A 26,564-nucleotide genomic window follows, 5' to 3' on the forward strand; every position below is an offset into this window, starting at 1 on the left:
TTAATATCTGTTTGCATAGCTAATTAATGCTTATTTTACATGGATGTTTTGAAGGTTATAAACTCTTAAGTTTAATAAAACTACTTTCCTATTCCTGTAGAGTATCGTTAGTGCTAACTTTCTTCATGTTCTCTCACACATAGAGAAAATGGTAATATTTATTATGTCACACTGGTAAATGGGTCACCCTACTGCTCTTGGTCTCCAGTACTTGACGCAGGGAGCCATGCCCCTCTCTACCTTCATGCTGTGCCTCCCTCCCTCAGCCTCCTGCTGTTGTGAGGGCTGATATCTTGGCACATCTGTAATTTCTGTGGGTATGTAAACTTTGTGAGAAAGTGGACGAAAATGTCTCTTTGGAGTTATGTATTTAGTAAACATAATTTTATATTTAGTAAACAAATTTCTGGGAAAAGTAAAATTTTTAAGAGGTCCTTCTAAAATGTTCACATTGTGGATCATTCTGAGACATGTATTCATATTTTCCGATCTCTTATATTTGAAGCTTTTGGAAACTATTCTTTTACTTTTATTTGTACATTGATAACAGAAAATCATGGTTTTAAAGATTTTATATAAGCCTTTTATCTTCTGTCACCAACTAAAGCTTTATTATATGTTACACATTTTCTTTGATTTTTTTTTTTTTTTTTTTTTGTAATTTGGAAATGAGCCTTTTAAGGTGCTTAAAATATTTCCAGTTAGTTGGCAACAGTAATGATGATGGTATCTAACAAAAGAACTTGATCAGGCATAAAATGCGTATTCTTTTAGTTTGATTGGTTAGATGGTGTACCCTCTGGATTTGAGAAGGAATATTTATAAGGTTTGAGGCTTTGTAAAAAATTTTTTTTCTATATTTAAATACTATTTTCTGAGTAGTGTGTTACTCAGCCTTACCTCAGGAGAGTGATGTATATCATTAGTTTAAAACTATTGTATGAAAGTTTTTGTGAATTTTTGAATAATTTGAACACCTCAGAATTTTGACATGAAAATAGCATGAAATGTGCATTGTAAATTCTCTATGTAAGTATTTCTACTTCTGATTCCCCTAATGTAGTCGATACCAGCACAGTTCTTCACTGGATACCAGAGTGGCCTGATAGTTCCCTGTCTGGTGACTCTTTACCCTCTTCCTTTTCTCTAAACCTCAACCATTTCAGCAGTTGCTTCTGCCCCAGAGTGCCTCTCTTTTATAGTCCCACTTCTGCTCTTCTGGCTTAGTAACTTATGTCTCCATACATTTTTGCTGTTGGAATTATCATCCTAGGGCACAGTTTGATCAAGTCACTTCCTTGTTTAATATTATTTTTTCTCTTTGTTGCCATAAGTGGTAGTCATCTGGCCCCAGCATATTCTTTTATTTTCCATTCTTCTGTGTATGCCCAAATGCGCATAGACGTATAAGCCCTACCTCCCTTCACTAATTACATGTTATGAAATCACTGGTGTTTTTTATTTTGTTTGTATTCTAATCCTGTCACTAACTTTCATCATACTTTTACTCACTGCGTATTCTCAGCCTGGAAGATCCTTCATCTGTACCCACATCAGATGTTACTGCTCTATAAAATATTCCTGTTACCTCACCCTTATTTAGAGTTATCTTCCTCTGGTGATACTTCAGAGCATTTACTGCATTGTACCTTAGAGTATAATTAGGTGTATAATTCATTTTCTTCTACTAGAGTGTAACTCTTAAGATGATATGGCCCAAGGTTTATATAGTTAAATTATTTTGGTGGTTGCTTAATATAAGAGAATACACAAACATACACTTAAGTGTACACATTTTTATTTACTCATTTTATCTACTTTGTGTATAGCACTGCCACATGCAGTGCCCAGTCTCTGTGAGGAAATAAAAAATGAATATATATAACATGTTCCATGAATATAACATGCCTTCAAAGAATTTATATTCTACTAGGAAAAAATGACACTGATGCAATAAATCGAAAGACGTTGATAAGTGCCAAAGTCACATCACTCACTCACTGTATACATTATATACTATGTCTATATATAGTATATGTAGTATATGTATATGTATATGTAAGTATTTTGTATATGTAACTTATAAGTTACATATACTTACAAGTCTATGTAAGTAATTTTGACTTGTCCTTTGGTATTAGGCCCTCTGCCCACTTACTATATGATTCTATGCGTGTTTGTTACATTTTTCTACCCATTTGATACACATCAACTATTTGCAAATATAAATGTTAGGAAATATTCTTACAAAATATAAAACTTTCCTACTTAGGTAATTTTACTTTCAACTTTTAATAAACTGAATTTAGAATTTAGCTTAGTACATTATCTAAGAATCAAGTAATTTCACTGACAAATGTATAGAGGCTGACTTTTTGAGATGCTGCCTTCATGGTTTTGTTAGCCTAGTTTTTTGTTTTTGTGTTTGTTTTAAGTGAAATAATGATGCTGCTGTAGTTTTATTTGGAGTAACTTGAAACAAAACTTGTAGTAATCAGAAATTGGTTTTATAGGTACATTTTGATTTCATCCAGTTGTGATATTTTCTCTAGAAACATGGAATTCATTATGTAATATTTGTTTTGTGATGTTTTGAAGAATGAGAAATGTGTTTTGACTCTCCCATTATGATATATTGTATAGATTTGTAAAGTGTAAATGCATTGCTCTGTGTACTTTCTTTACGCTCTAATATAATTAATTTGTTTCTAGATGCTGGCATCACCATCTACGTCAGGTCAGCTGTCTCAGTTTGGGGCAAGTTTATACGGGCAACAAAGTAAGAATTTTGTATTTATTCTGGGATACTTGATTTAAGACAAAAATAACTACCAAGTAAAGAACAACCAGTGCTGCCCTTGTGGGTCAGTTCTAGGATTTAAAAGAAAAGATTTTTAATTTTCAGTTTTCCTTATTTCACTCACATAGCAAAACTTATTATTTCAGACCTAATTCAAAATTTGTTGTTATCTGGATATAGGATAGATTGAAATTTATTTTTACATCTTTTGTATCTGTACATTCCTTTGTTAGTACAGTGTTTTTTGAAGAAAATTTTGCTAAGCAAATAAATAATAGGCATTCTCTGTGTTTTCAGTTAGAGGAAGTTAGAACATTTTTTGTTTGGTCAGTTGAGTGGATTGTTTTGTTTGTGTTTTTTGGCTTTTTTATTAATGAAAGACCATAACAATTTGTGAAATGTTCTCTTTGTTTAGCACGTATTTCTTCTTTCACTTTAGCTCAGTCTGGATATAGAACATATGTTTTTGACTCACAGTTCAATGCTTTTTCCAAATATAAGATTGAATTTCTTTTTAAGTACGGTAATGCTTTTATAGCGCTTAGCACAGTGCCTGGCGCATAGTAAGCGCTCAATAAATGTTAGCTATGATTATCACATAAAATTTTTATAAAACTAAGTAATAAAATCTTCCAATTTTTTTCAAATTAATTGTCCACACTGTTAAATATTAATAAGATTTTATTATCTCTAATTTTCTAAGATTTTATTATCTGATTAATGTCAGAGACTGATGTCTCATCTCTCTTAATAGAAGGGGAGTGTTAAAAGGGATATAAATTCCCACCAAAGATTACAGAAATAAAGTAACTGGAGGAGACAGTATGCTCACTGAGGATCTTAAGCAGCTTCAAATAAAAATCAGTTATTTGATTTGGGACCCTTTCCCAGTATAATAAAAAGCAAAATTTTGATAGGTATCAGAATAGTTCATCAGACCACTTCATTGTTCAGATTTATTTTGAAGGTTAGCAGAGGGAGGAACTTATTTTGTTAGACAAATATAGTTTCCATCTACTTTATTCTTCCTTCCTCTTTTGCTGTGGGGTGCCACTTTGTTAATACAGAATTAGTAAATAAAATTATTAATTGCATATAGATATTAGCACTTTTCCTGTAGTCATGTAGAAAATATTTTTTAAAAAGCTTTACATTGCATAAAAGAGGTGTTGCTTATTTATCCACAAATGTTCATTCTAATTGTTGAGGGGATGTTATTAGCTAGTAATTTGTTTCATTTAGCCTGTGTTTTAGTATGAAACCTACTTTCACTGTTCTGGCAGTCTTTACCATGAAAATATTTAGTTATTTTAAAGCTACCCTTATCTCTATAGAGTAACTGCAAAGAACTTGCTTTGTTTTCTTTTTAAAGCCCACAATTTATCACAGCAGAAAGTAGATATGGAATGGAGAAAAATGATACTTGAGAAGCTAAGGTTATTTATGAAGGAGAATGGCAATTATTTTACAGTATAATCAGCTATATGGACTTCTAAAATCTGCTGTAATTTTTTACCCTGCAAATGTGAAATTGTAATTGGGTTAAGATATGGAATGGGTTAATGTTTGAAATATAGTTTTTTATTGGTATCAGATACTTAATTAACTTCTTTATGTGTGTAAAATGGTTGTGTTAATTATTAAGAGTATACAAAGATTAATGAATGAACAAACTTGTTTTCATTAGATAAAGTATTTTGTACTTGGTCATTTAAAAAGAAATCACATATGACAGGTATTTCCTGTTGGAATTTAGTATAGTATATGGCTGTATTCCTCCTGTAGCATTGGCGAACCAGCATTTTCAATGCATGGCTCAGTCTTTTAACTAAGACATTGTAGGTATTAGTCTACAGAAAAATCGACCCTTAGGTCAACTGGAACTGAACTGTCTCAAGTCAGGGTACAGTTATTCCTTTCCAGGGTACAGATCTAGAAGGTACAACTAGTGAAAAAAAGACAGGGGCTGGATTCCCAGTCTCTGTGCATTAGGATAGACCTGAAAGGGCCAAATATGTCATTTAGCTGCTAAGTAGTCTGAACACACACCTTGTCAGAGAGAACACCAGCTACCCTGTGGGACTTGAGGCTCTGGGTTTCAGTAGTATAAATTAGTCAGAATGTTAATACTTGAGAAGCTAACCTCAATAAAGGATAGTGAGATAGAAGGAATAGTAGGTGGGATAGATTAGTGACATTCTTCTTATGGTAACTAATTCTAATTGTGCATTAGGCTTGATATAACTTGCCTCCAAAGTGTATTAAATACTACCATTCACTCTGTATTCAGATTGGCAAAGTTCAGCAGGAATTTGTACCATTAAAATGGAGGTCTACCATCTGTTTTGTGTTCTTTTTTTAATTTTTATTTCTTTAACATTTATTCATTTCTGACAGAGACAGGGCGTGAGTAGGGGAAGAGCAGAGAGAGAGGGAGATGCAGAATCGGAAGCAGGCTCCAGACTCTGGGCTGTCAGCAGAAAGCCCAATGTGGGGCTTGAACTCATGAGCCATGAGATCATGACCTGAGCTGAAGTCGGACATTTAACTGACTGAGCTACCCAGGCACCCCGTGTTTCGTGTTCTTGATGATTACAGAGGTTAGAGGTGGAGAAGGAAGAGTAGCCTCCAAAACTGACACTCAACAGAGATTAAACAAGGGAGGACGTTCCTCTTGGAATGGATACAGGCCTGGTGAAGCCTACATTTTGCCTGATTTGTGTGGAAGTAATTGTGTAGTACATAAGGGTACCTAGAAGATGTTGGACTAGGGGCTTGTATGGTCACAGATTCCAGTATAGTCTGACTGTATCCAAGTAGGTAACTTACTTTTCATCTACGAGTTCATGTGAATACTGTGCATTAAATGATAGCTATAGAAGCTATTGAATGGAATCTTGTGTTCAAGTTGCATAATGTTCTCTACTTGTCATCTTTGCATGTGTAAGATTTTGGGTATGCCTTATAGGTTTAAAGACCCCCTTGGGCTTCCCAAAGCTACCAACTAGTTTGGAATTAACAAGGAACCAGGAATTAATCTCTCCGCAATATTCAGTGCATTGAAATTAAATTGTAGTAAAGTTGGAGTGACTTCTTCTTTCTTACCAAAAAGATTTAGAGCTTTGGAGAATTGGACAGAAGGGAAACTACTATTTACTGAGTGCTTCCTATATGCCTATTATCTTATAGGCACATAGGTTAACTAGCTCTCAGGATGAATCCATGATAAATATTTGTATCTGAATTCTCTGAGGACCTGGGTCATTTGCTGGGGAAAGAAATAAATTTGTCTTTCTGGGATCTGGACTCCTGACTTGAGAGCAGTTGGCACATTCTCATGCTTTGAACAATATCCTCCTGTTTTAAGAACACCTAGATGAAGGCTGTTTTGTTTTGTGGAGAACCAGAGCACAGGTGGGTGATTGAGAAGTGGTGCTGTTGACAGTGTATTTAGGCAGATGACACATTTCAGAAAATTATAGGACCATTTAACAGACACTTGAATTAATACTGAATGCTCTGGGAGTTCTTGTTCTCAAGCACATGTTATAGTTGGGGCGGTCAAGACATTTATATGTAAAATGTTACATAACAGCCTACAATGCTAATACATAGGTTAAAAAGTATTGTGTTGAATGGTATGGACAGATTTAGGGCTTAGAGAGAAAAAAGCACAGTAAGCTTCAAAAAGAAGATAGGAATTGAGTTTAATTGGAACTTACTGAGTGCCTACCATAAAATGAATGGCATAATGTTGCCTAGTGCAGATGTGTGGTAGAGGTCATTCTGCTGTATATACACTGTATGTACAGTGTACCTACTGCTGTGATGTTACTGCCTTTATTTATTACATGTCTTTACTGCCTTTGTATCCTCTGTATTCTGTACATCTCAGGCACTCAGTAAATGTTTATAGAATGCATGTTGAGCAAGCTATAGTTAATCTGGTAGATAAGTACACAAGGTATTTTATTACAAAGCAGAGGAGGAAGGACCGAGTTTTCTAGCTATTTCAGAGGTGGGAGTAATCACGTATCTTGGAGAATGATCAGGAAAGCATTTACAAATGAAGTCATGTTTAACATTGGCCTTAAACAGACTGTGGGGTAAGGTTGTTCTAGTGGTGGGAGCAACACCTACAGCATGGGGTAATTTGGGGGCAGTCTAGTTTATCAAGGCAAGGGAAACCTCTTAGGCTATTACGTTGGTTTCATTCAAGAAGTATGATCTTTATAGTTCTGTGGGATATATCTCAAGATCTTTACCATTTTTCAAGGTCAAGAACACAAGCATACAGTTTTCCTGCAGAAAACAACGATTTTGTGAAAACCATTACTTCATTAGACTGTAAGTTTATTTTCACCTTTAGGACCACCTGTTGACTTTTTTTTTTTTTTTTTTTTTTTTTTTTTTTTTTGCATAGGTGTGTTTCACATCCCACCTCACCCACCCCCAGAAAGTTAATACTTACTGCATATTTACTATGTGTATGGTGCTATTTTAAGTACTTTATAGGAATTAACTCATTTCATCTTCACAACTATCCCAAGAGAGGTTAAGGGATTTGCCCAAGGTTTTACAGGCAGTAAGTACTAGAGCCAGGATTCTATTACTTAGTAAGTGTAACTGTGTGAACATCAGTTGAGAACAGAAGTTTCTTTGAATCCTGGATGTTACATATTACTTACTGAATGTCATGACCCTAGATAGTGGGCTATTAGCACATAATAGAAACAACAAATGTTAAATCCACAGATTTAAAGAGTTTTCTGACCAGGGCACGGTGGTAGTATTTAGTTGGCTACTTCTACCATGGGTGAAATATTATTCCAGGATGTAAGAGTATGGCAAATAACAAAGATCTTGTTTTCATGGAGCTTATATTTTAATGGGGAAAAAATAATTGTGCAGACAACTAGGAAATAACATGATTCTGGTAGTAAGCACTATAATAATTAAGTCAGGTTAAGGGATGAGTGGATGGAATTAGTATTTCACGTGGAGCAGTCAAAGAAGTTATCTCTGAGGAGGTGATATTTGAATGGAAACTTGAATGTTGAAAAAGGGACATCTTTGGAAAGATCTGGGGGATCTTTGGAAAGATCAGGTACAGACGATAGCAAATGGATCCTCATCAGAATGTAAGAATGAACTTAATGAGTTAAAGGAAGAGTGAGAGGGCCAGTGTAATGAACAAAGAAAGTAGAAGATTAATGGGGTAGCAGGTGTCAGATCATGGAGTCTTGTAGAGATTTTATAAAGACTTTGGATTTATTCTAAGTTTAATGGAAGGATTTTAAGATACAGTTTCATTTTTAAAAGATCACTTTGCTCTGTAGCAAAGGGACTGAGTGGTGAGGGCCAAATGATAAGAAGAGAAAGACAGTGCTACTGCTGCATCATTCCAGGCAGGAAAATAGGCTTGGGCCGGGGATGGAGGTGTTAGGAAGCGGTCAGATTTGGGATATTTTGGAGATAGAGCTAATATGATTTGGTGATGTAGGATGTGAAAGAGACAGATCAAAGATTTCTAAAGTTTGAAACCCGCATTACTTTGTGAATGGGTGTCATGAATCTAGAGTGGGAACTTAGGTTGAGGAGGAGTAAGCCAAATGTTGTCAGGTACTCTCAGCTGGTTCCAGTATAGCAGCAGCTTTTCATAGTTGAGAATGTCGAAGCCAGTTAACTCCATCCATGTTTCTTTCTTGTTCCATACATCCTTAGTACCCAGAAGCAAGCCCATTCCTCCTCCACGCTATATATCACTTGTCTTCATTTTCATACATCTTGTTTTCTCATACTGAATTGTTACAATGTTTTTACCCACCTGACTCATCATCACCACCATCAAATACCTGACTAGATCTCTTTCACTATTTTAATTCATGTTCTATCTCCTCCAGAAAATATTTTCTGATTCCAAATCCATTTAACTTTCATATCTGAGTTAGTGGTCCCTCCCATATACATCAGGGCACACTGTGTATAGTGTAAACACCTGTTTTGTGGCATTTAAAAAAAATCTACACTTCAGCAGAATAAGAGAAGGGGGAAGTATTCTAGGTTGGGAGATGGATATGAATAAAAGTTCAGGGACAGATTTGGAGAGAGGACCAGGGAAAAAAGGAAGATTGTTCAATGAAGCTGTGGGGGGAAGCAAAGATTAGAAGAATCTTTTGGGTCATGACAGAGAATTTTAAAAGACTAAACTGTGATTGGATTTAATACAATAGGACAGTGATTCTCAACTCTGGCTCACCCTAAAAACACCTCGAGAATTTTTAAAATCCCACTGACCATGAATTGCCTGGATTCATACTAAGTGACAATTTCTGGGTAGGGGACCCAGATTTTAAAGTTCCCCAGGTGATGTAAGCGTTAGCAACTACTATAAGAAGTGGAAAATAATTGGTTGAAAGTAAGAGTCAAGAAATTGAATCATTATATTCTTCATTATTTGTGATCTTGGGTAGGTAACTTAATTCCTAATGTTCTTTATCTGTAACTTTGTTGGATGATCTCTGTGGAGACTTTCCTATTTCTAAAATCCTTTGATTTTAATGAAGGAAAATGTATAACAAAATTATGTTGCAGGGAAGATTAATCAGCTAAGTGCAGGGCAGACTGGAGGTAAGAAGATATGAGGACAAATTGGAGGTTAGAAGGTGGTTATTCATTGTTAGTGTGGGCAGGACAGTGAGTTCCTAGGAGAAGCTAGTTGCTTTGTAAATGGAAAAGGGGGCACATTAAGCCCTCTTGCACCAATTAATAGATTTTCTACCCTTTCCTTAATAAAGATTTCAGGAGACTTCATTTAAGTGTGAGTGTTCAAGGGTTTGGTTGCTATGACTAGTTTTTTTTCTTGTAACTTGTATTATTAATATTTGTTTTTAGCAAAATATTGAATAAAGGATGGCATATTTTGCCATAAAGTACTTAACGGATGTGCTGTTAACCAGTTTGTGCAGTGGAAATAATTCATAGAAACATTTCTTAGATCATATTCTCTTGGATTTCTGAAAAATGATCAATAAAAAATTGAATTCATTCTCTGTTTAGCACCCTGCCAAATTAGAGGTAGGAATCTACTTGGAGTATGTTCATATATTTCTCCTAATACTGTATTATTCTTTATTAGCAATTTGTCAAATTGAAAGAAAAATTTGATTCAGAACTATAAAGTTTTTAACTACTTTTTAACTTTTTGTTCATTCTTTTATACCTCATAATATTTTTTACCTGTTGTAGTTATTTTATGCCAAATTTTTTATGAGCTCTTTTTTCCCCCACTTTTTCTTTTAGATTACACATCTTCTTCTTGGTATAGCATTTTGGAGAAGTTTTTTTTTTTGTGATTGTTTCTAATTATATCATTAAAAGAGTAGTTTTCCCTCTTTGACCTTACCCAGTTGTAATTGACTCACGTTACTCAAATTTAATGATTTAGTATATTTTGTTTCCTAAAAATAAGTCTTTGTATGTTCTTATTCAGTGATACTCTTTCTGTTTTAAAAGAATTCAGTTTTTAATTGAATTTGAAATAGCTTGATTAGTAAGTTATTCAAAGCTTGATGATCCAGTTTGAAAATGATGCACTCCTCTTATTTCTCATAACTACCTCGTTCAAAAAAATGCAACTCAGACTGATTGAACTTACCTGTTTTATGAAATTCAAGAGTGTTAAAGGAAAAATAAAAGTAAACACTGATCTTTGAGTTTATGTCATACTGTCTTCCTCCATTCTCAGCACTATAAATTAACTCGTGTGCCAGTAGCCAGTCGACTAAGTAAATAACCATAGCCATTCTTGTTTCTGTCTCCAAAAGTTTTTTGGTAATGTTCAGATAATCTGTAGTCTCTAAGATATTTCTGAAGTTCTAAATTTTCATAATACAGCGTAGAATATGTATATGAAGGATTGAAGTAAACAAATCTTAATGAGTCTTTAGTAAGGTATACTGATTATTAGAAAAGAGCCAAAGGATACTTGATTTTTTTAGAAAGTGTATGTTTATTTATAGTGCTGAAAGTATAAGAGTGAAAAAGAAAGGGAAAGTAAAATTAGAACTAAAACTTGACAGGTATAAAGACAGGAAGAAAGAAGATGGAGGGAAAAGACGAAGGGATGGGGGTTTAGAAAAATTTTGAAGAGAGGTAAATATTTTGGGGGGGGTAAGGCAAAAGAAAACAAAGTAGAGGTGTCTCAAATTGGTAGACACTCACAAAGAGTGTTCACTTAGTGTTATACTGGGCTCGCATAGGGTTTCCATGAAGAACGCTAGGAGTTAAGAGATCTAAATTCTAGTCTTGGTTCTTTGTGTCACCTTGGAAAAGTCAGTTAACTCATCTGAGCTCAGATTCCTCATCTGTAAAATGCGAACATTGGACTAAGTGATCTTTAAGGTCCCTTCTGGCTCTAAAATTGTGTAATATTTCTTGGTGGTCAGTAATTGTGTGAAACACATTCCTGTTGTTAATTCACAGCTATTGCTGATTTTAGGACAGCATATTTGGGGAGAAGGATGTAAACTCCCTAAGGGTAGGAGCCTTTTCTGTCTTGTTCACTGCTGTATCCCCAGCAGCTAGCACAGTAGTTGGCACATAGGAGGCACTCAATAAATGTTTGCTGAATGAGTGATATGAAAAGTATCACTTTGGTGGTTCCTTATGGGAGCATCTAGAGGGCCTAGAGGGAAACTAGAGTGGATGAAGAGAAGGAAAAGACTGATTTCTTCTGAAGAAATCTTATATGGCTGATTTTTAATCTGTTTTTCCTTATTTTATCCTGATTCAGAGAAAGTGTCTGCAGCTAGCGGTATATTAATGGTCACAAAACTTTTAGTGACCAGACATACATATGGTGAACTACACCAACATATAATCTAAGCCAGTTAGTTCCCTTCATGTCACCTAAAGAAAAACAGAACCAGCCTCTGTTCCTCATGGAACCTGTCTGAAAAGAGTACACATAGAATATATTGAGTTGGATTTATTGGCTTCATTCACTTGGGAAGCCAAGTTACGCTATAAGCCAAGTACTGAGGCCCCCAGATTCCAGTGAAATCTTTGTGATCCACTGGTATCCTTGGGATAGAAGATAGTACATTGTTATGCCAAAGATAAGTTTTGCAAAAGTTCTTGAAGTAAAACATTCAGAAAATATATTTACTCTAATTTTTTGGAGGTTATAGTTTCAAAATATTCAGGTCCTTGAAATTCTGGCTCCTGAAGTTAGACCAAAAAGGGAAGAAAAGAGTCACTTTAAATCCCTAGCACTAAAGCAATCTGTGTGTTCATTAGCTCTCTCCATCTTATCACTTTTATTTAACTTCCAGTTCAGAGTAAGTTTAGTTGACTGACAGGCAATTTCACAGCTGACTAGAAATAGAAAGCACCAAAAAGTGTGGGTCAGGAAGATGGAAGCATTCATAGGCAGATGTAATAACTGGTGACAGCAGGACATCCTTAATCTGAATGGGGAAAGGGCAGAGAATCTAAACACCTAGAATATCAGATATCCCTGATAACTTCTGAATCATTAAGAAATTAATAATTTATATTTCACATTAGCAGAAGTTAGGAAATCTGTCAGACGTTTCTGAAATAAGTTTATCCCAGTTAATTTTTTCTGTTTTGTAGCTAAATGCTAAAACTTCAGTAGTCTGTAAAATGTACCTGTTGGAATACATGCATCCTTGCATCTGGCCCCAGAAGTACGAGATAATTATATACAGGGTCATTGTACTTTGGAAACTTTTAAATGTTTTAAATTCTTGTCTCTTATATCAGCTTGAGTTTTTTTTTTTTTTTTAACAGTTGCTGACATTTTATGTTAGATTTGTAAAAATTGTAATGTTGAGAAGTATGTATGTATAAATAGTAGAGATTTCTTAAACGCGTTTTAAAAGGATCATATAAAAATTAAAGCTACATCAGCAAGGTGGGGTTAAATGTCTGTGTTCCTCAGTTTTGATTTAAAACATAAAAACATAAAACTGCAAATTTCTTAAAGCCATATTTGTACAAAATGTTTTTATTGAGACATAAGTCATCTAATTTGTTAAAACCTTTGGCAGACGTAGTCTGTTGTAAAATAGAAATATGAAAGATACAAATATGAAGGCGATATCCATTCATAATATTAAATTTCAGACTAGAACCTTTTTGTTAAAATCAGATTCCATTTGGAGTGAATTGAATATATCCATTTAAAACTTGCATATTATATTACATGTTAGGTCATTTAAAAATGTTTTAAATTGCCAACTCCAGAAGATGGATAACAATTTCATTCCTGATGGCAATGAATTTCCTTCTTCTGAATTTTTTTAATAGGTGCACTAGGCCTTCCAATGAGGGGGATGAGCAACAATACCCCTCAGTTAAATCGCAGCTTATCACAAGGCACTCAGTTACCGAGCCACGTCACGCCAACAACAGGGGTACCAACAATGTCACTTCACACGCCTCCATCTCCAAGCAGGTATTTATTGATGGACCAGAATATTTCTCAAAATGTATCTTTGTAGAGTAAGCAACTTTCTAGTTTTTAATAAGATAACTAATTATTTGATTTTTCTGGTTCAGTGCCTTTCACTGAGGAAAAGAAAGTTAATACACTATGCTCCTTTTATTTCATTGCAAATTGATAAGTATAGTGTAAGATGTTCTTATCCTGCATCTAGCATACTGGTTGTCAGCTGGGTGGGTATCAAGGGTTAATCACCACCTGGGGAGCTTTATCAGAAGCCAGCTCTCTTCCTCAAAAGACGATGTGTAATTTAAAATCATTCCTCAGATAATTCTGATTATTGCTCCCCCAACACACATTCATTGTTCTAGTGAGTAAAACAAAACAAGATTACATAGATGATGCATATGACAAAATAAGTAATGAAAATTAGCAGTGTAATTTGAAAGTGTATTTGAGGTTCTGGGGTCAGGCTGATTGATTATTTACAGAGAATTTTAATGAGTGATTGTAGAGAGCTTATTTAGTATAATGGACTTCTTTTTCAGGGGTATTTTGCCTATGAATCCTAGGAATATGATGAACCACTCCCAGGTTGGTCAGGGCATTGGAATTCCTAGCAGGACAAATAGCATGAGCAGTTCAGGGTTAGGTAGCCCCAACAGAAGCTCGCCAAGCATAATATGTATGCCAAAGCAGCAGCCTTCTCGACAGCCTTTTACTGTGAACAGGTAAGATGTTTATTGATAATGTGTATAATTGTCTTTCTGGGTGTTTTCAGATTTGCCTTTTCGTATTCAACATTCTGTTTCTTGAGTCTTGGCTTCTGTCTCATAAGTATGTTTCATCGTATTTTTATGACCAAAGATTCTCTTTCTGTTACACATTACAACTTTAACCTCCCCAAACTAAAGGCATGTTCTTTTGAAAATCAGTTTGATTGTAGAAAGCACATTAAAGCTTTTTGATGCTGTTAGAAAAGAATTGTTCTTAAGTTGCCACCAGGCAAATTTTTATTGATAGGTCCTTCCTCTGTTAAATGAGGCTGGCCATTTAATGTGGTAAGAGTTCCAGACTTACGAATAGTACCAGGGATGTGTTTGACTATTACTGCCTTGCTTCACTTATGCTTTGGTTCAGTACCTTTTCAACTAAAACTCAGTTTGGTGGTTTGGAGACTTAGTAACCAGAGACTTTTTAAGACTACATCTACAATATTTGAAAATAGTGTCATGTCCTGGGGTTTAAAACAAGATGAGCTGTGTACTTTACACACCTTTTTGTACTGTCCATTTGCATGTTTACTATGCAGATAATAATGACATTATGAGGACCAGTTGTCCATCTTGTTAAGATTTTTAAGCTGTTCAGATAATTTATATGAGAGTGATGACTACAGTATAAGGCTTTGTATCTTGCAAAAATAGCATTTAAGTCTGCCATTTTTTTAAAAAAATGGGGAACTGTGGGAGGAAAAAGGATCTTGACCTATTTGCTTCATCTTACCCATTTAATTCACTTTATCTGTTACTTGTAAAATCTGGATTCAAATAGGTTATTAGCACATTTCCTGTTTGATCTTCATCCCATAAACTCCAGTTCTTTTATTTAGATTTATGAGTATTTTTCTTAATAATTTTACTGCTTTTACTTTTTTAAAAAAATTATTATCGTAAAGGGTTATCAAAATTCTTATCTCCTTGATAGCTTCCTAATCATACACTTCTTGGGCTTTATCACATCTTTTCTTACAGTATTGTTCATTGAATGTATGTTTATATTTTTGCCTTTCCATATTTTTTCACATTTTAATTGTTTTTTAAAAATACATTGCTTATAAATTGTCAATGAAACATGGGTTTCTAAAACCCTGCGTACTAGTTTTGGTAAATTGTATTTGTTACAGAATGTTTTCATCCCTTAGTACTTATTCAATGTGTGAAGGTACCTAGGTCACCAACATTGCTCACTTGCTATGAAACAAGTATTTTTAACAGCTCCAGATTTTGTGAAAATACTGTTTGGCCATAGTTACTTTTACAGATTTAGGTGAAAAAACAAAAACAAAAAACCCTGTCATCTTCAAACACTTTAACCCTACTCATAACACTGATACACTCTTTTATCAGATTATTTGATGGTAAAGATGCCTACTGTCATTGTAGAATTTGCATTAACAGCTCTTTTTGACATTCTTAATTACTTCTGGCCTTGCCTCAAGTTCAGACTTGTTTTTGTTTTCTCATGTTTAGTAAGGCTTGTGCAAAAAAGGGAGGCGTTTGTAACTATTTACCATGTACCAATTGTGCACTGCTTTAGAATGGAGGGCACTATGGAGAGATATGGTTTTTCTTTTAAGTAGCTGAAAGATAAACTATATTTAGATAAGAATGATGTATTTTAGAGCACTAAATTCAGTTAAAGAAAAACATCGCTTAATTCAGGTAAACTAAACCTTTATTGAGTGCCTGTTGTGTATCCTCCTGAAGACTAAAGGCAGAGGATGCCAAGATGACTGTGACACAGACCCTGTCTATGAGGAGTTTATATTCTAGTTGGGAAAGACTGTGTTGTATGAAAGAAGATCTTTTATGGAAAGCAATAATGGCACACTTTACCAGTAGTGGAAGGAGAACAAATATTCAGGAACAATAGTTTTACACTAAACTACATGTTTTTGAGATCAGTTACTTCTACCAGTGTATCCAGTAAGTTGGTTCTCCAAGCACATCAAATAGTGCCCTTAATCTCTGTTTTCCTCCAGACTTATGTGTACCATTCTTTGCTTTTTGTTTTTTAATTCATCTGTTTAAGACATTATGGTTCTCAGTTATTCATGGAGGGACCTCAGGAACATTTTCAAATAAAGGTTAAACTCAGAAAAATGAAAGTAGTGTTTGTTTTTAAACATATTGTTGTTTTATATGAGGAGGTCAAAAGTATACACTTCTGTTTTTCTTCATCTGGAAGTTAGTGTTCTCTTACTGTATATCTAAAATTATTTTCTATGTACCCAGTATGTCTGGATTTGGAATGAACAGGAATCAGGCATTTGGAATGAATAACTCCTTATCAAGTAACATTTTTAATGGAACAGGTAAGCTTATTCTGGAGGTAGTACCCTATAAAAAATATGGTAGATCTTTGAAATATGAAGCAATTCAACATACTGGTCTTGAAATATTAATAGATTTTTGTGTTAAACTGGTAGAATTTAATTTAGTGAGAATTTGACAGGAATAGGGTTTAATTCAAGTGAATAGTTGAGAGATATTTAAATATATTTTTTCACTTGATGTGGTAATAGCATAGTGTTATAACTTCAGAATTATTTCCTTAATACCTAGAGAAAGCCCCTGAACATTACCCTAGTCTGTATTTATGCTTCAGAATTTTTTTTGCTTCAAGAGCATTTCCTATCCTCAGTCCTGTCACTACAGTCTAATTTAGGTTGAGTGTTACAGCATTCTGGTTATAGGGACCCAGATTGAAGAAACCTTTAAAATTTTATTGGAGCACTTAACAACTTTTTCTTAATAATTTTAATAATACTAATTTTGGCATTTAACCCTTGGATTTTTTATCCAGTTTTATATGTAAAGTTCAGAATTTAATTACAGAGAAATCTGATTTTGAATTCCTGCAGTCCATTGGTTTCTTTCTTTTATCAACTGCTTCAGAGAGAAGAGAACAGGAGGCTTAATTGCTATTCTGCTTCAAATTTTACCCTCTTCCATCCTTGCCTCCAGACCCTTTCCAGAGAAAAGAAATAAAGGACGTTGTTACGGTCATAGGAGCAAAAATGAATTGATCATTCAGAGAGAAATATATGTGAAGGAAGTGGAAGGGAAAGAATGATCAGTGAAATGAAGCATATGTGGAAGCATCAGACAAGATTTAGTAATGAAATGTCATTTGGGACTATGAGCTTTTAATTTTATGTGGTATTATATGTGTAGCAGCATAGATTGATCAAATTAGACTTTAAAATTCCAAAATGTAGCATTTAAAACTTACAGTTTTATGTTCAAGGTGTTAAAAATGATATGAAGTACCATATTCCCACTGTTTCTGAAATGTTCCAATTTTTTCATATTTTATTATCTCTGAAATCAGACTATGTATCATAGTTTAATTGGCAAGTTATTTTTTTTTTCCTAAATGGACCATAAAGTAACAGTGTGTCTGACAATGCCATCTTATATTCTGAATTACGCTTTTCCACACTTCCATAAATTTTAAAATTATTTTTAAAATTCAGTTTTAACTAAACTTTAACTATTTTTAGGAAAATTGTCTCCAAGTCTTTACCTAAAAATTCAAATTTGGGGGTTTATTAAGTATTTTTTAGGTTAAAATTCTCAGATAGCATGGCAATTTTAAATTCCATCTTAGAGGACCTGAAGATGTGTATTGAAAGTTAATACATATTCAAAGTTTTTGGTTAATTTGTAACTATATAACTAACTATAATAGAATAATTCAAGAAAGATAACTTTTGTAGATTGAAACACTATAAATTTGTCCTGTTGGTCTTTTTATGTAGTAGTACCTTTTTTAAATTAAAAATTAATAAATTGCTGTTTGTTTAGAAACAATGGATATGATTTTATCATTTACTCTTCATAATTTTAAATTATAACCTGAGTTGGATTGTTATGAGAGTGTGTTGTTTTTCTGTCAACAAAGTAATCTTGAGGTAATTAGTTTCTGAGATTTTTCTAATTATGAAACTTGGAGAAAAATTCAAAATTAACTGAAAGGCCACATAAATTAAAAATGCTATAAAACATGAAAACATCAGATGAAACAAAGTTTTTAAAAAAACCCTATAGTTCAGGCTAAAACTAAGGTAGAAAATTAAATTCTTCAAAAATTAAGCATATAAGATTGTAAGAATAATAGAATAATAAAAGTTGAGAAGAATAAGAGGATGATTAAAATTGGCAACATAGAGGGGCCCCTACCTGGCTCAGTTAGTAGAGCATGCAAGTCTTGATCTTGGGGTTATGAGTTTGAGCCCCATGTTGGGTGTAGAGATTACTTAAAAATAAAATCTTTAAAAAATAGGCAAAGTAGAAATATTAGGTTAAATTTCAGGCTGATCTTTTTCATTTAAAATGAACAAAAATTAATTTTATTCATTTAATATATTTATTGAGCGCCTACTGTGCAATAGGTAATATAATCTTCTGGGCTTTGCATCATATTCCCATGCTTCCCAAACTCTTGCCAGACATGGGAACCCTATTTATATTGTGTCTACCCCACCTGGCTATACTCCCAACTGCAGAAACAGACACACAGACGCTTGCACACACATACGTGTGTATGGGACAAGTAGATCACAGGACAGAAGTCCTTAGAGTTTCTGCTCCCACTGCCTGTGTTTCAGATATGATTCTGGTCATTTGCAAGAGGCACTGTCATTATCACACCTGTGTGTAACTAAATCTCCAAGCATCCAGATACTACCTCTGCTTTTGGATATAATGAAAAGAACAGTTACATCACGATAGTCTCTCTCTTGTTAGCTAACAAGAGAGCTATAACTTTAGAGTACCCTCCTTCACAGGGGAAATAATGTACCACGTTAACTCCTTATTGTCTATCTTAAGTCTCTAGGATTTGGGGTTTTTATTATGCTAGCTACATATTGTTTGCTGAATTATTCATGAAATTCTTTTGCATGAAATAAGTCCACAAGTGTTTAATGTACACTTATACATACTTAGTACAATGCTGTGTCTTTAGGAAGAACGTACTGTCATTTCAAATTATACGATGGTTGATGTTTAATAATCCCTTTAAAATGTTTGTACAGAGTGCCTGGCTGGCTCAGTCAGTAGAGTATGTGGCTCTTGATCTCTGGGTTGTGAGTGCAAGCCCCATGTTGGGCCGAGAGCTTATTTAAAATAAAATAAAATGTTTGTAGAACCAATAATGTTCTTTCTCATTATTTAGATGGAAGCGAAAATGTGACAGGATTGGACCTTTCAGATTTTCCAGCGTTAGCAGACCGAAACAGAAGAGAAGGAAGTGGTAACCCAACTCCATTAATAAACCCCTTGGCTGGAAGAGCTCCTTATGGTAATTAAGCTTTCTAATAATGGCTAATGGAAACTTTTCCAATTGTGCACACACACACAGACATACACATTTGTGTACATATGCATGTTCATGTCTGTACACACACACACACACACACACACACACACACACACAATATGTTTTCTAATCAGAGTAGCATAATTTCGTCAAAGCTGATATATGCAAAGTGCATTTTCCTTCCAGAATACCATGATAACAAAGTTAGATGGGAAACAGTTTGTACAGAAACCCAAAAGGAAATGTTCATTGGTATTCAGAGGTTTTCTTCTGGCATTTCTGCCTTAAGTGTACCATAATGATTAAGGTGCCTTTTCTTAATTCATCACACATTTTTGAGGAATGCATTCCTACATTCCTGGTGATTAGTAATGACTGACCTTACATTGAATATTTTTCCTAAGCCAGTTTCTCAACCTCCACACTGCTGACATTTGGGTCAGATAATTCTTTGTAAATGGGGGGGGGGGGGGCTGTTCTGTGCATTAGAGAATGTTATAGCAACATCCCTGGCCTCTGCCAACTTGATGCCAATAGTACCTCTCCCCACCATCGTTTTGACAACCATAGGTGTCTCTAGAAATTGACGCATGTCCCATGGGAGAAAAAATTGCCTTCTGTTGAAAACTGCTCATAGGGTCATGGATAGTTCATGTAGACTCTTGGTCACAATTAAAGCCATTTCTCACTATCTCTAATAATTAAGAGATTTGGCTAAATGAAAAGGAAGGGTGTGAAATGTGTGCAATAACAATTTAGACGTGAAAATTATGTAACAACAATGTAGCCATATTCTCTTTACCCATTGCACATAGTTGTTTCCTTTTGGGAGAATCTGATAGAGACCAGTAGCAGAAACAATGAACTTAGAAGCATCAGTTCATAACTTTTTTAAGATAACGGTTTCTCCCATTTTCATCCAAGAAGGATTTCTGTGCCTTTCAGAATATGAATATAAGTAACAGTGTGTGGAGAAGGGAGAGTATATATTGTTAGTATTCTAAAGTTTCCAAATTAGTCTTCCAAAAATAACAAAAAAAATGATCTGCCCTGGAAGTTGAGTACCTAGCTACTTGATTCTCAGTTCAGACTCTAATGTTTTTAACCTTTCCTCATAGGTCCATTTTTTCATCCCTTTAATCATTCCCGTTGCTCTCCTTGGACCAACTCTAGTTTCTCCATATCGTTCTTGAATTGTGGAGCCCCAAACTGGATATTGTTCTCCAATAAGGGCCTGACTAATGCCAAGTATAGTGGGAGGATTACTTCCCAGTTCTTGCATGTTTTACATCTATTACATGGAGTCCAAGAAAATCTGAAATAATATGGAGTTGTTTTATAATTGATTGCAATTTGCTCACTCTGTAAGTCACTTTCAAGTAGAATACTGACATGTTCTTTTAAAATTTATTTTGTTCATTTGTATTTGACAATTAACTGGTGTTTATAATAGCTAGCCAAATATTTAAGTCAAGCTTTAAACCAAAAATTTTAATAACTATTACCAATATCAAATTGTTTTTAAGCATCTATATATGACATTAGATTTAGAATTATAGGATTACCACTTACTTCCCTTGTATTATTTTGTATATTGAGTTATTAATCAGTATATAAAAATATAGTTCTTCATTATTATCCTGAATACTAATTTTTTGAAGTGTGCTTTCATAGTGTAATAAAAAATCCTTTTGGTATGTTAGTATGAGGAAACTTTAGTTTTTTTATAATTTGTAGTAAAATAGCATAAATATGAATTAGAATTTTCTGGATTATTTTCATTACATAGTGGGAATGGTAACAAAACCAGCAAATGAGCAATCCCAGGACTTCTCAATACACAATGAAGATTTTCCAGCATTACCTGGTTCCAGCTATAAAGATCCAACGTCAAGTAATGATGACAGTAAATCTGTAAGTAACTGAGAATTATGTGTGTGAGTAATGTAGTTTTTTCCCTTCAGACTTCTCTTGTATTAACAGTTTTATAGACTATATTAAGGACTTACTAAGTACTGTTACAAAATTGTTTATCTTGAATATCTGTAATAATCTAACTTCTGAAGAATGTGGAAAACCTTTATAACTTAGAAGATAGCCTATTTTTTTCCTATTTCGTATAGGTTTGCAAATTTCTGTTGAACTTCTCAGAGTTAATTTAGACTTTTATTGTAGTCCCTGTCAGCTGGATCCCATGAAGTTTGATATTATAGCCTTCTAAGGAGCTGTGTTTTTCTTGAGTAAGTTTTCTCCTTGAAGAATCTTTATACACATTTTTATTCCTGTGTTGATTCAGCCAACTCAGCTTCCTCTTTCTGACTTAACGAATGTGTTTTATTTCTTCCACATTTCACTGAAAATAGCTTTTAATTTTTTTTTTTTTTGTGATGGGAGTTTGTATGTATTATTAAAATAGTTGATAAAGAAGATTACTGGGTAAGAATTAAATATGAATTTTAAAAGTTTATATATTCTAACTTATCCTGGAGGTTTTTATGGTGATATCATAGGCAATGTACTGTAATATTTCTCTTCTAAATTAAAGTGTTGAAGAGTGAAACTTGAAGTATATCCCAAAGCATATAGTTCTGAGATAAAGATTATTTTTCTGTGACTGAAGATCTGAGATATATAAGAATATCTTTCATATATTTTTGTCCTTTAAATACACAAATGTGTAAAATACAGGATTTATTTGTAAACCGTGGGACAGTTGTGGAAACAAAAAGTTTCATGTAGAACTTGAAAAACAGGTAATAATATACTACCAATTTAAATATAATAAAGAATGAATAGAAAGGTAACTAATACGTGTACTCAATTTTTGCACTTAACAAATTTTAATGTCACATTTAATTTTTTCCATGTTAGAATTTGAATACATCTGGCAAGACAACTTCAAGTACAGATGGACCCAAATTCCCTGGAGATAAAAGTTCAACAACGCAAAATAATAACCAGCAGAAAAAAGGGATCCAGGTGTTACCTGATGGTGGGACTCTATAAAATATGTCAAAGATATTATAGAATTCGTTTCTTTACTTTTTCCTTAAAGATAAAATTACTATGTTCTTCTTATCCAGGTCGGGTTACTAACATTCCTCAAGGGATGGTGACGGACCAATTTGGAATGATTGGCCTGTTAACATTTATCAGGGCAGCAGAGACAGACCCAGGAATGGTACATCTTGCATTAGGAAGTGACTTAACAACATTAGGCCTCAATCTGAACTCTCCTGAGTAAGTTTTTTTCTTTTCTTCCACATTTGTGTATAATACTTCCTTGTGGATTTCCAGTTTTTAATTTCATGTGATCACAGTGTATTACCTGCAGCCACTCGTTGCTGTTCTCTCTTGACTCTTTGGATCATTCCCTCTCATGTTAGCTCCTGGATCACTGTCATTTGACAGTATCATTCCCTTATAATTTGGCAGTTTCAAAATACACATATTTGATCTTCCAAAATCCTGAGATCTTGGCTCCTTGAGTTTCTCACCTCCAAAAGTCTTAACCCTCCACCATATCTCAGCTACTTACAAAGTTATCCCTTTGACCTTGGCATTATCAGTAACTTCAGTTACCCTGTAATTTTAAGTCTCTGCTCCCATGCCACTTCCCATTTTCCGTCTTTCTCCCTCTAGTACTGACTCCAATAATCATTTGACTCCTTGGGATCTTCAGTCTATTGATTCTTCCACCTTTTACTGTTCTTCAACATCCTTCTCTTTGCCTGAGAAGATTTCACTTTCTTCTTACCCAGTTAAATTCTTTAGTCTTTCGTAATGGCTTTTTACATACACGCTTGACTACTTTGCCCCTCTCTTACTTTGTCATGATTTCATGGCAAAAACTACAACCCTGGTTATACTTCAGTCATTCCATTCTTGATCTGTGCTATTGAACTGGTTAAAGAAAAGCACACAACTTCACTGCCTAGTCCTCACTTCTAGGAACCTCAAAAGCGGGCTCATAATTCTGCCACCCATAATTGTAAGTGGCGTGCTTGGTCCCTTCATTCTTTTGCTCTCCTATGCAACTATTCCACACTCGTTTCTCCTAACATCTGATTACCTTTTTCCCAGTCCTTACTCTCAGATGGAGACCTTGCTTTTTTTTTCTTTCCTGAGTTTTTATTTAAATTCCAGTTAGTTAACTTACAGTGTAATACTAGTTTCAGGTGTAGTAGTAAGACCTTGCTTTTTTAATTTCTACTTTCCTAAGAAAGCTGGAAGTAATCAGAAGAGAATGTCAGCATAGTCCTACCACCAGATCTAACTATCTGCTACCATCTGCACCCACCTTATTCTTGTCTTTCACCCTGTTGATCCATGCTTTCTACTTAAAGTCTCTCTTGAAAACTCAAGGACATAACTCTAACAATTTTTGCACATTGTTGGATCATTTCCGTCAGCGTACAAGTAATGCTATTACTTCCTCTATGTTAATAAAGTACATTCTTTTTGTCTCATCTCTTCCATGAATTACTGCCTTTATTTCTTTATTCTTACTTTTTGAAGAGCAAAACTCTTTTAAAAAGCCATTTTTTATCTTCCATTTGTCTTCTCCCATTCTCTGTTAAACCCATTTCAGTTAGGATTTTGCTCCCTCACCCCTTCACTAAACCTGCTCTCATTGAGGTCATGAAATTCAGTGGTCTCTTGTAGAAACTTGACCTGACCTGTGAGCAACATTTGACATAGTGGATTCATTGCTTCATGCTTCTCATTGCTTTTAACTGCCAGCACCCTGGTTTGAATCACCATCCTTTCTTTCCTAGATTATACCATCAGGCAGTCCCCAGGTGTCCCTGATGCTCTGTGTGCCCCTCACAATCTCTTTATGTAGCAGCCAGGACAATCCTTTCTGAATAAGTTAATCCTTTGCTCAGTGCCCGATAAAGGTCTGTGGTTTCCTTATGATTAAAAACCTAAAATCTTTACAGGCCTACTCATCTCCATAGGCATGGTCTGTCTCTCTCCTGCCGCCACCTCAACAGCTTCTCCCTTTGTTCACTCTGTTCCAGTTTCACTGACCTTCACTGGCTTGGCTGTACCTCAGACATGTCAGTCACATGCCCACCTTAGTTTTGCTAAGTTGCTTAATTTGCTCTAGCAGTTCCCTCAGACTAGAATAGTCTTCTGCCAGGTCATGAATATGGCTGATCCCCCTCACATCTTTCGAATTTTTGTTCAAATCCTATCCTATCTTCTAAATGGAACCTAAGCTGGCTACCTAATTTAATGCAACTGATATCCCCTCCTTACCCCTCCACCAACACAGAATATTATTTATTATGCACCTCCTCCTAATCCACCATCCTAACCAGAAAGTAAATTTCATGTTGTCAGTTATCTTTGTTTTGTTCGCTGATGTATCTCAAGCACCTGCAACAGTGTCAGGCATGTAATAGGCACTTAGTAAATATTTGGTGAATTTGAACTTTTGTTTTTAATACTTACTGATTTTTTCTGGCCATGTAAATGGGAAAGTAATTTTACTGGGGGCATGGTATTAATGAATTTAAAGCATTCTGAGTTGAAGTTACGTATATATGTGAATATATAACTCGTAACTTAATGTAGACACTGAGTATATATACAGCTATTTAACCGTGTTTCATTTTTCTGCTGTGTAAGTTGTAGTAAACACATGAAAAGAAATTAGAAGTAAAGATACTCATTTTACTTTTGAAGTCATTTTTCTTGATTTCCTGAATAAAATTAGAAATCTTTGATTCTACTTTGGACTTCAGAGTGGTTTTTTTTTTCCCTCTTATTCAGAAATCTTTACCCCAAATTTGCATCACCCTGGGCATCTTCACCTTGTCGACCTCAAGACATAGGTAGGAGAATCTATTTGTGTTCAGACCTTTTAAAAATATTTTTTAAACTGAGAATCAGTTAATAAGGCTTTTTTCATTTTATTATCCAGACTTCCATGTTCCATCTGAGTACTTAACGAACATTCACATTAGGGATAAGGTGAGTGTAGTTTATTATTCTCCTCAGTCAGCATGAATGTATCTATTTTCCAGGCACTGTTTTTCAGTTTAGACAGCATAAAGTCTTTTGAAATAATTAGCAGTGATCTCAGGGGTATGCTTTCATGTTGCCAATTCAATTATAACAGTTTTATTTCTATTTTAATGTTTTGATGAGAATCCTGGGTTATATTTAAAGAATATGTTTTAAAAACAAAACAGTGGTAGGTCTGGTCAAATATTTCTCAGAGTTCTTAATAACAGGTTATAACACATGGTTGATGAGAATCAACTATTTTGGAAAATTTGATGAATTTCTTTTTGATATTCTCATTTTATGCCCTTGTATCAATAAGAAATATATTTTTACAAATATTACAGTGTTTTCAGTGGAACGGTGTGTACATTTAAAGGCTATGACATTGGCTTTAAAATTTTTTTTAATTACCTAAAATTCTAGCTATAAAATAACTATTAACAGATTGAAGTTTTAACTTTTTTTTTTAATCAAAAAAAGAAAATGGTAGATACTCTTGTTGAGGGGAAAGAACTAAAATGTTCATTTCTGTTAGAAATTGTATCCCTAGATTTTGGCGTTGAGGAAAGATACGATTTATTAAAACTTACGTGTTACACATATGTATATAAATATGTATTGCATTATATATTTATACATAAATATAAAATATATATATATGTGTGTGTACACACACACACACACACACACACACACAGGTGTTCTGTGTCTGTACCATGCAATTGCATGGTCAAATGGATGTTGATTTTGTGGACAGGCAAGTAAAGAGATATTTCTCAATATGTCTCAATACTTGAATAGATGGAAGACAAGAAGTATGGGATAGAGCTTATTTTTTCTGTTTGTGGATCATGTGATTTTTCTGCTACTTCTATCATAGGGCTTTTTTGCTCCAATTACCTAAGGGCTCCAAAGCCTTTTCTTACGGCAATTTAAGAAATACTGATTTGAGAGAATTTGTCACATTAAAAACTGCTGCTTGAATGGGGATAATATGGAGAGGAAAATTATATTCTAAGAATGTATAACAGTTAAATAAACATTTAGATGCAGGATTAGGTGAAGAGAGAAAAGTTTTTTCATTTTGGTGAGAATAAAGGCTTTTCCTAACACAAGAGTTGGAGTCTATTAAACTCAGTGTTTTAGAGTTTGGTTGGTGGTTAATGT

At 34.3% G+C, this 26,564-nt stretch overlaps 1 protein-coding gene across 6 annotated transcripts in view; it reads left to right on the forward strand.

Annotated features, from left to right (window-relative positions):
* CNOT2 (CCR4-NOT transcription complex subunit 2) overlaps positions 1–26,564 on the forward strand; it is a 130,269-nt gene that overhangs the window by 93,425 nt on the left and 10,280 nt on the right. For 5 of the 6 annotated variants that reach the window (XM_042992745.1, XM_042992746.1, XM_042992750.1 and 2 more), the window contains 10 exons: positions 2,713–2,779; positions 13,136–13,283; positions 13,820–14,002; positions 16,289–16,368; positions 19,236–19,361; positions 21,169–21,293; positions 22,251–22,371; positions 22,463–22,619; positions 25,161–25,222; positions 25,312–25,361. In XM_042992745.1, coding sequence (XP_042848679.1) covers positions 2,713–2,779; positions 13,136–13,283; positions 13,820–14,002; positions 16,289–16,368; positions 19,236–19,361; positions 21,169–21,293; positions 22,251–22,371; positions 22,463–22,619; positions 25,161–25,222; positions 25,312–25,361 — 1,119 coding nt within the window. Of the gene's footprint in view, positions 1–2,712; positions 2,780–5,364; positions 7,148–13,135; positions 13,284–13,819; positions 14,003–16,288; positions 16,369–19,235; positions 19,362–21,168; positions 21,294–22,250; positions 22,372–22,462; positions 22,620–25,160; positions 25,223–25,311; positions 25,362–26,564 lie in introns of those variants that run through there. The other variant, XM_042992749.1, reaches the window with a different exon arrangement.

This window comes from Panthera tigris, chromosome B4 (assembly GCF_018350195.1).
Source record: "Panthera tigris isolate Pti1 chromosome B4, P.tigris_Pti1_mat1.1, whole genome shotgun sequence".
Classification (NCBI taxonomy): Eukaryota; Metazoa; Chordata; class Mammalia; order Carnivora; family Felidae; genus Panthera; species Panthera tigris.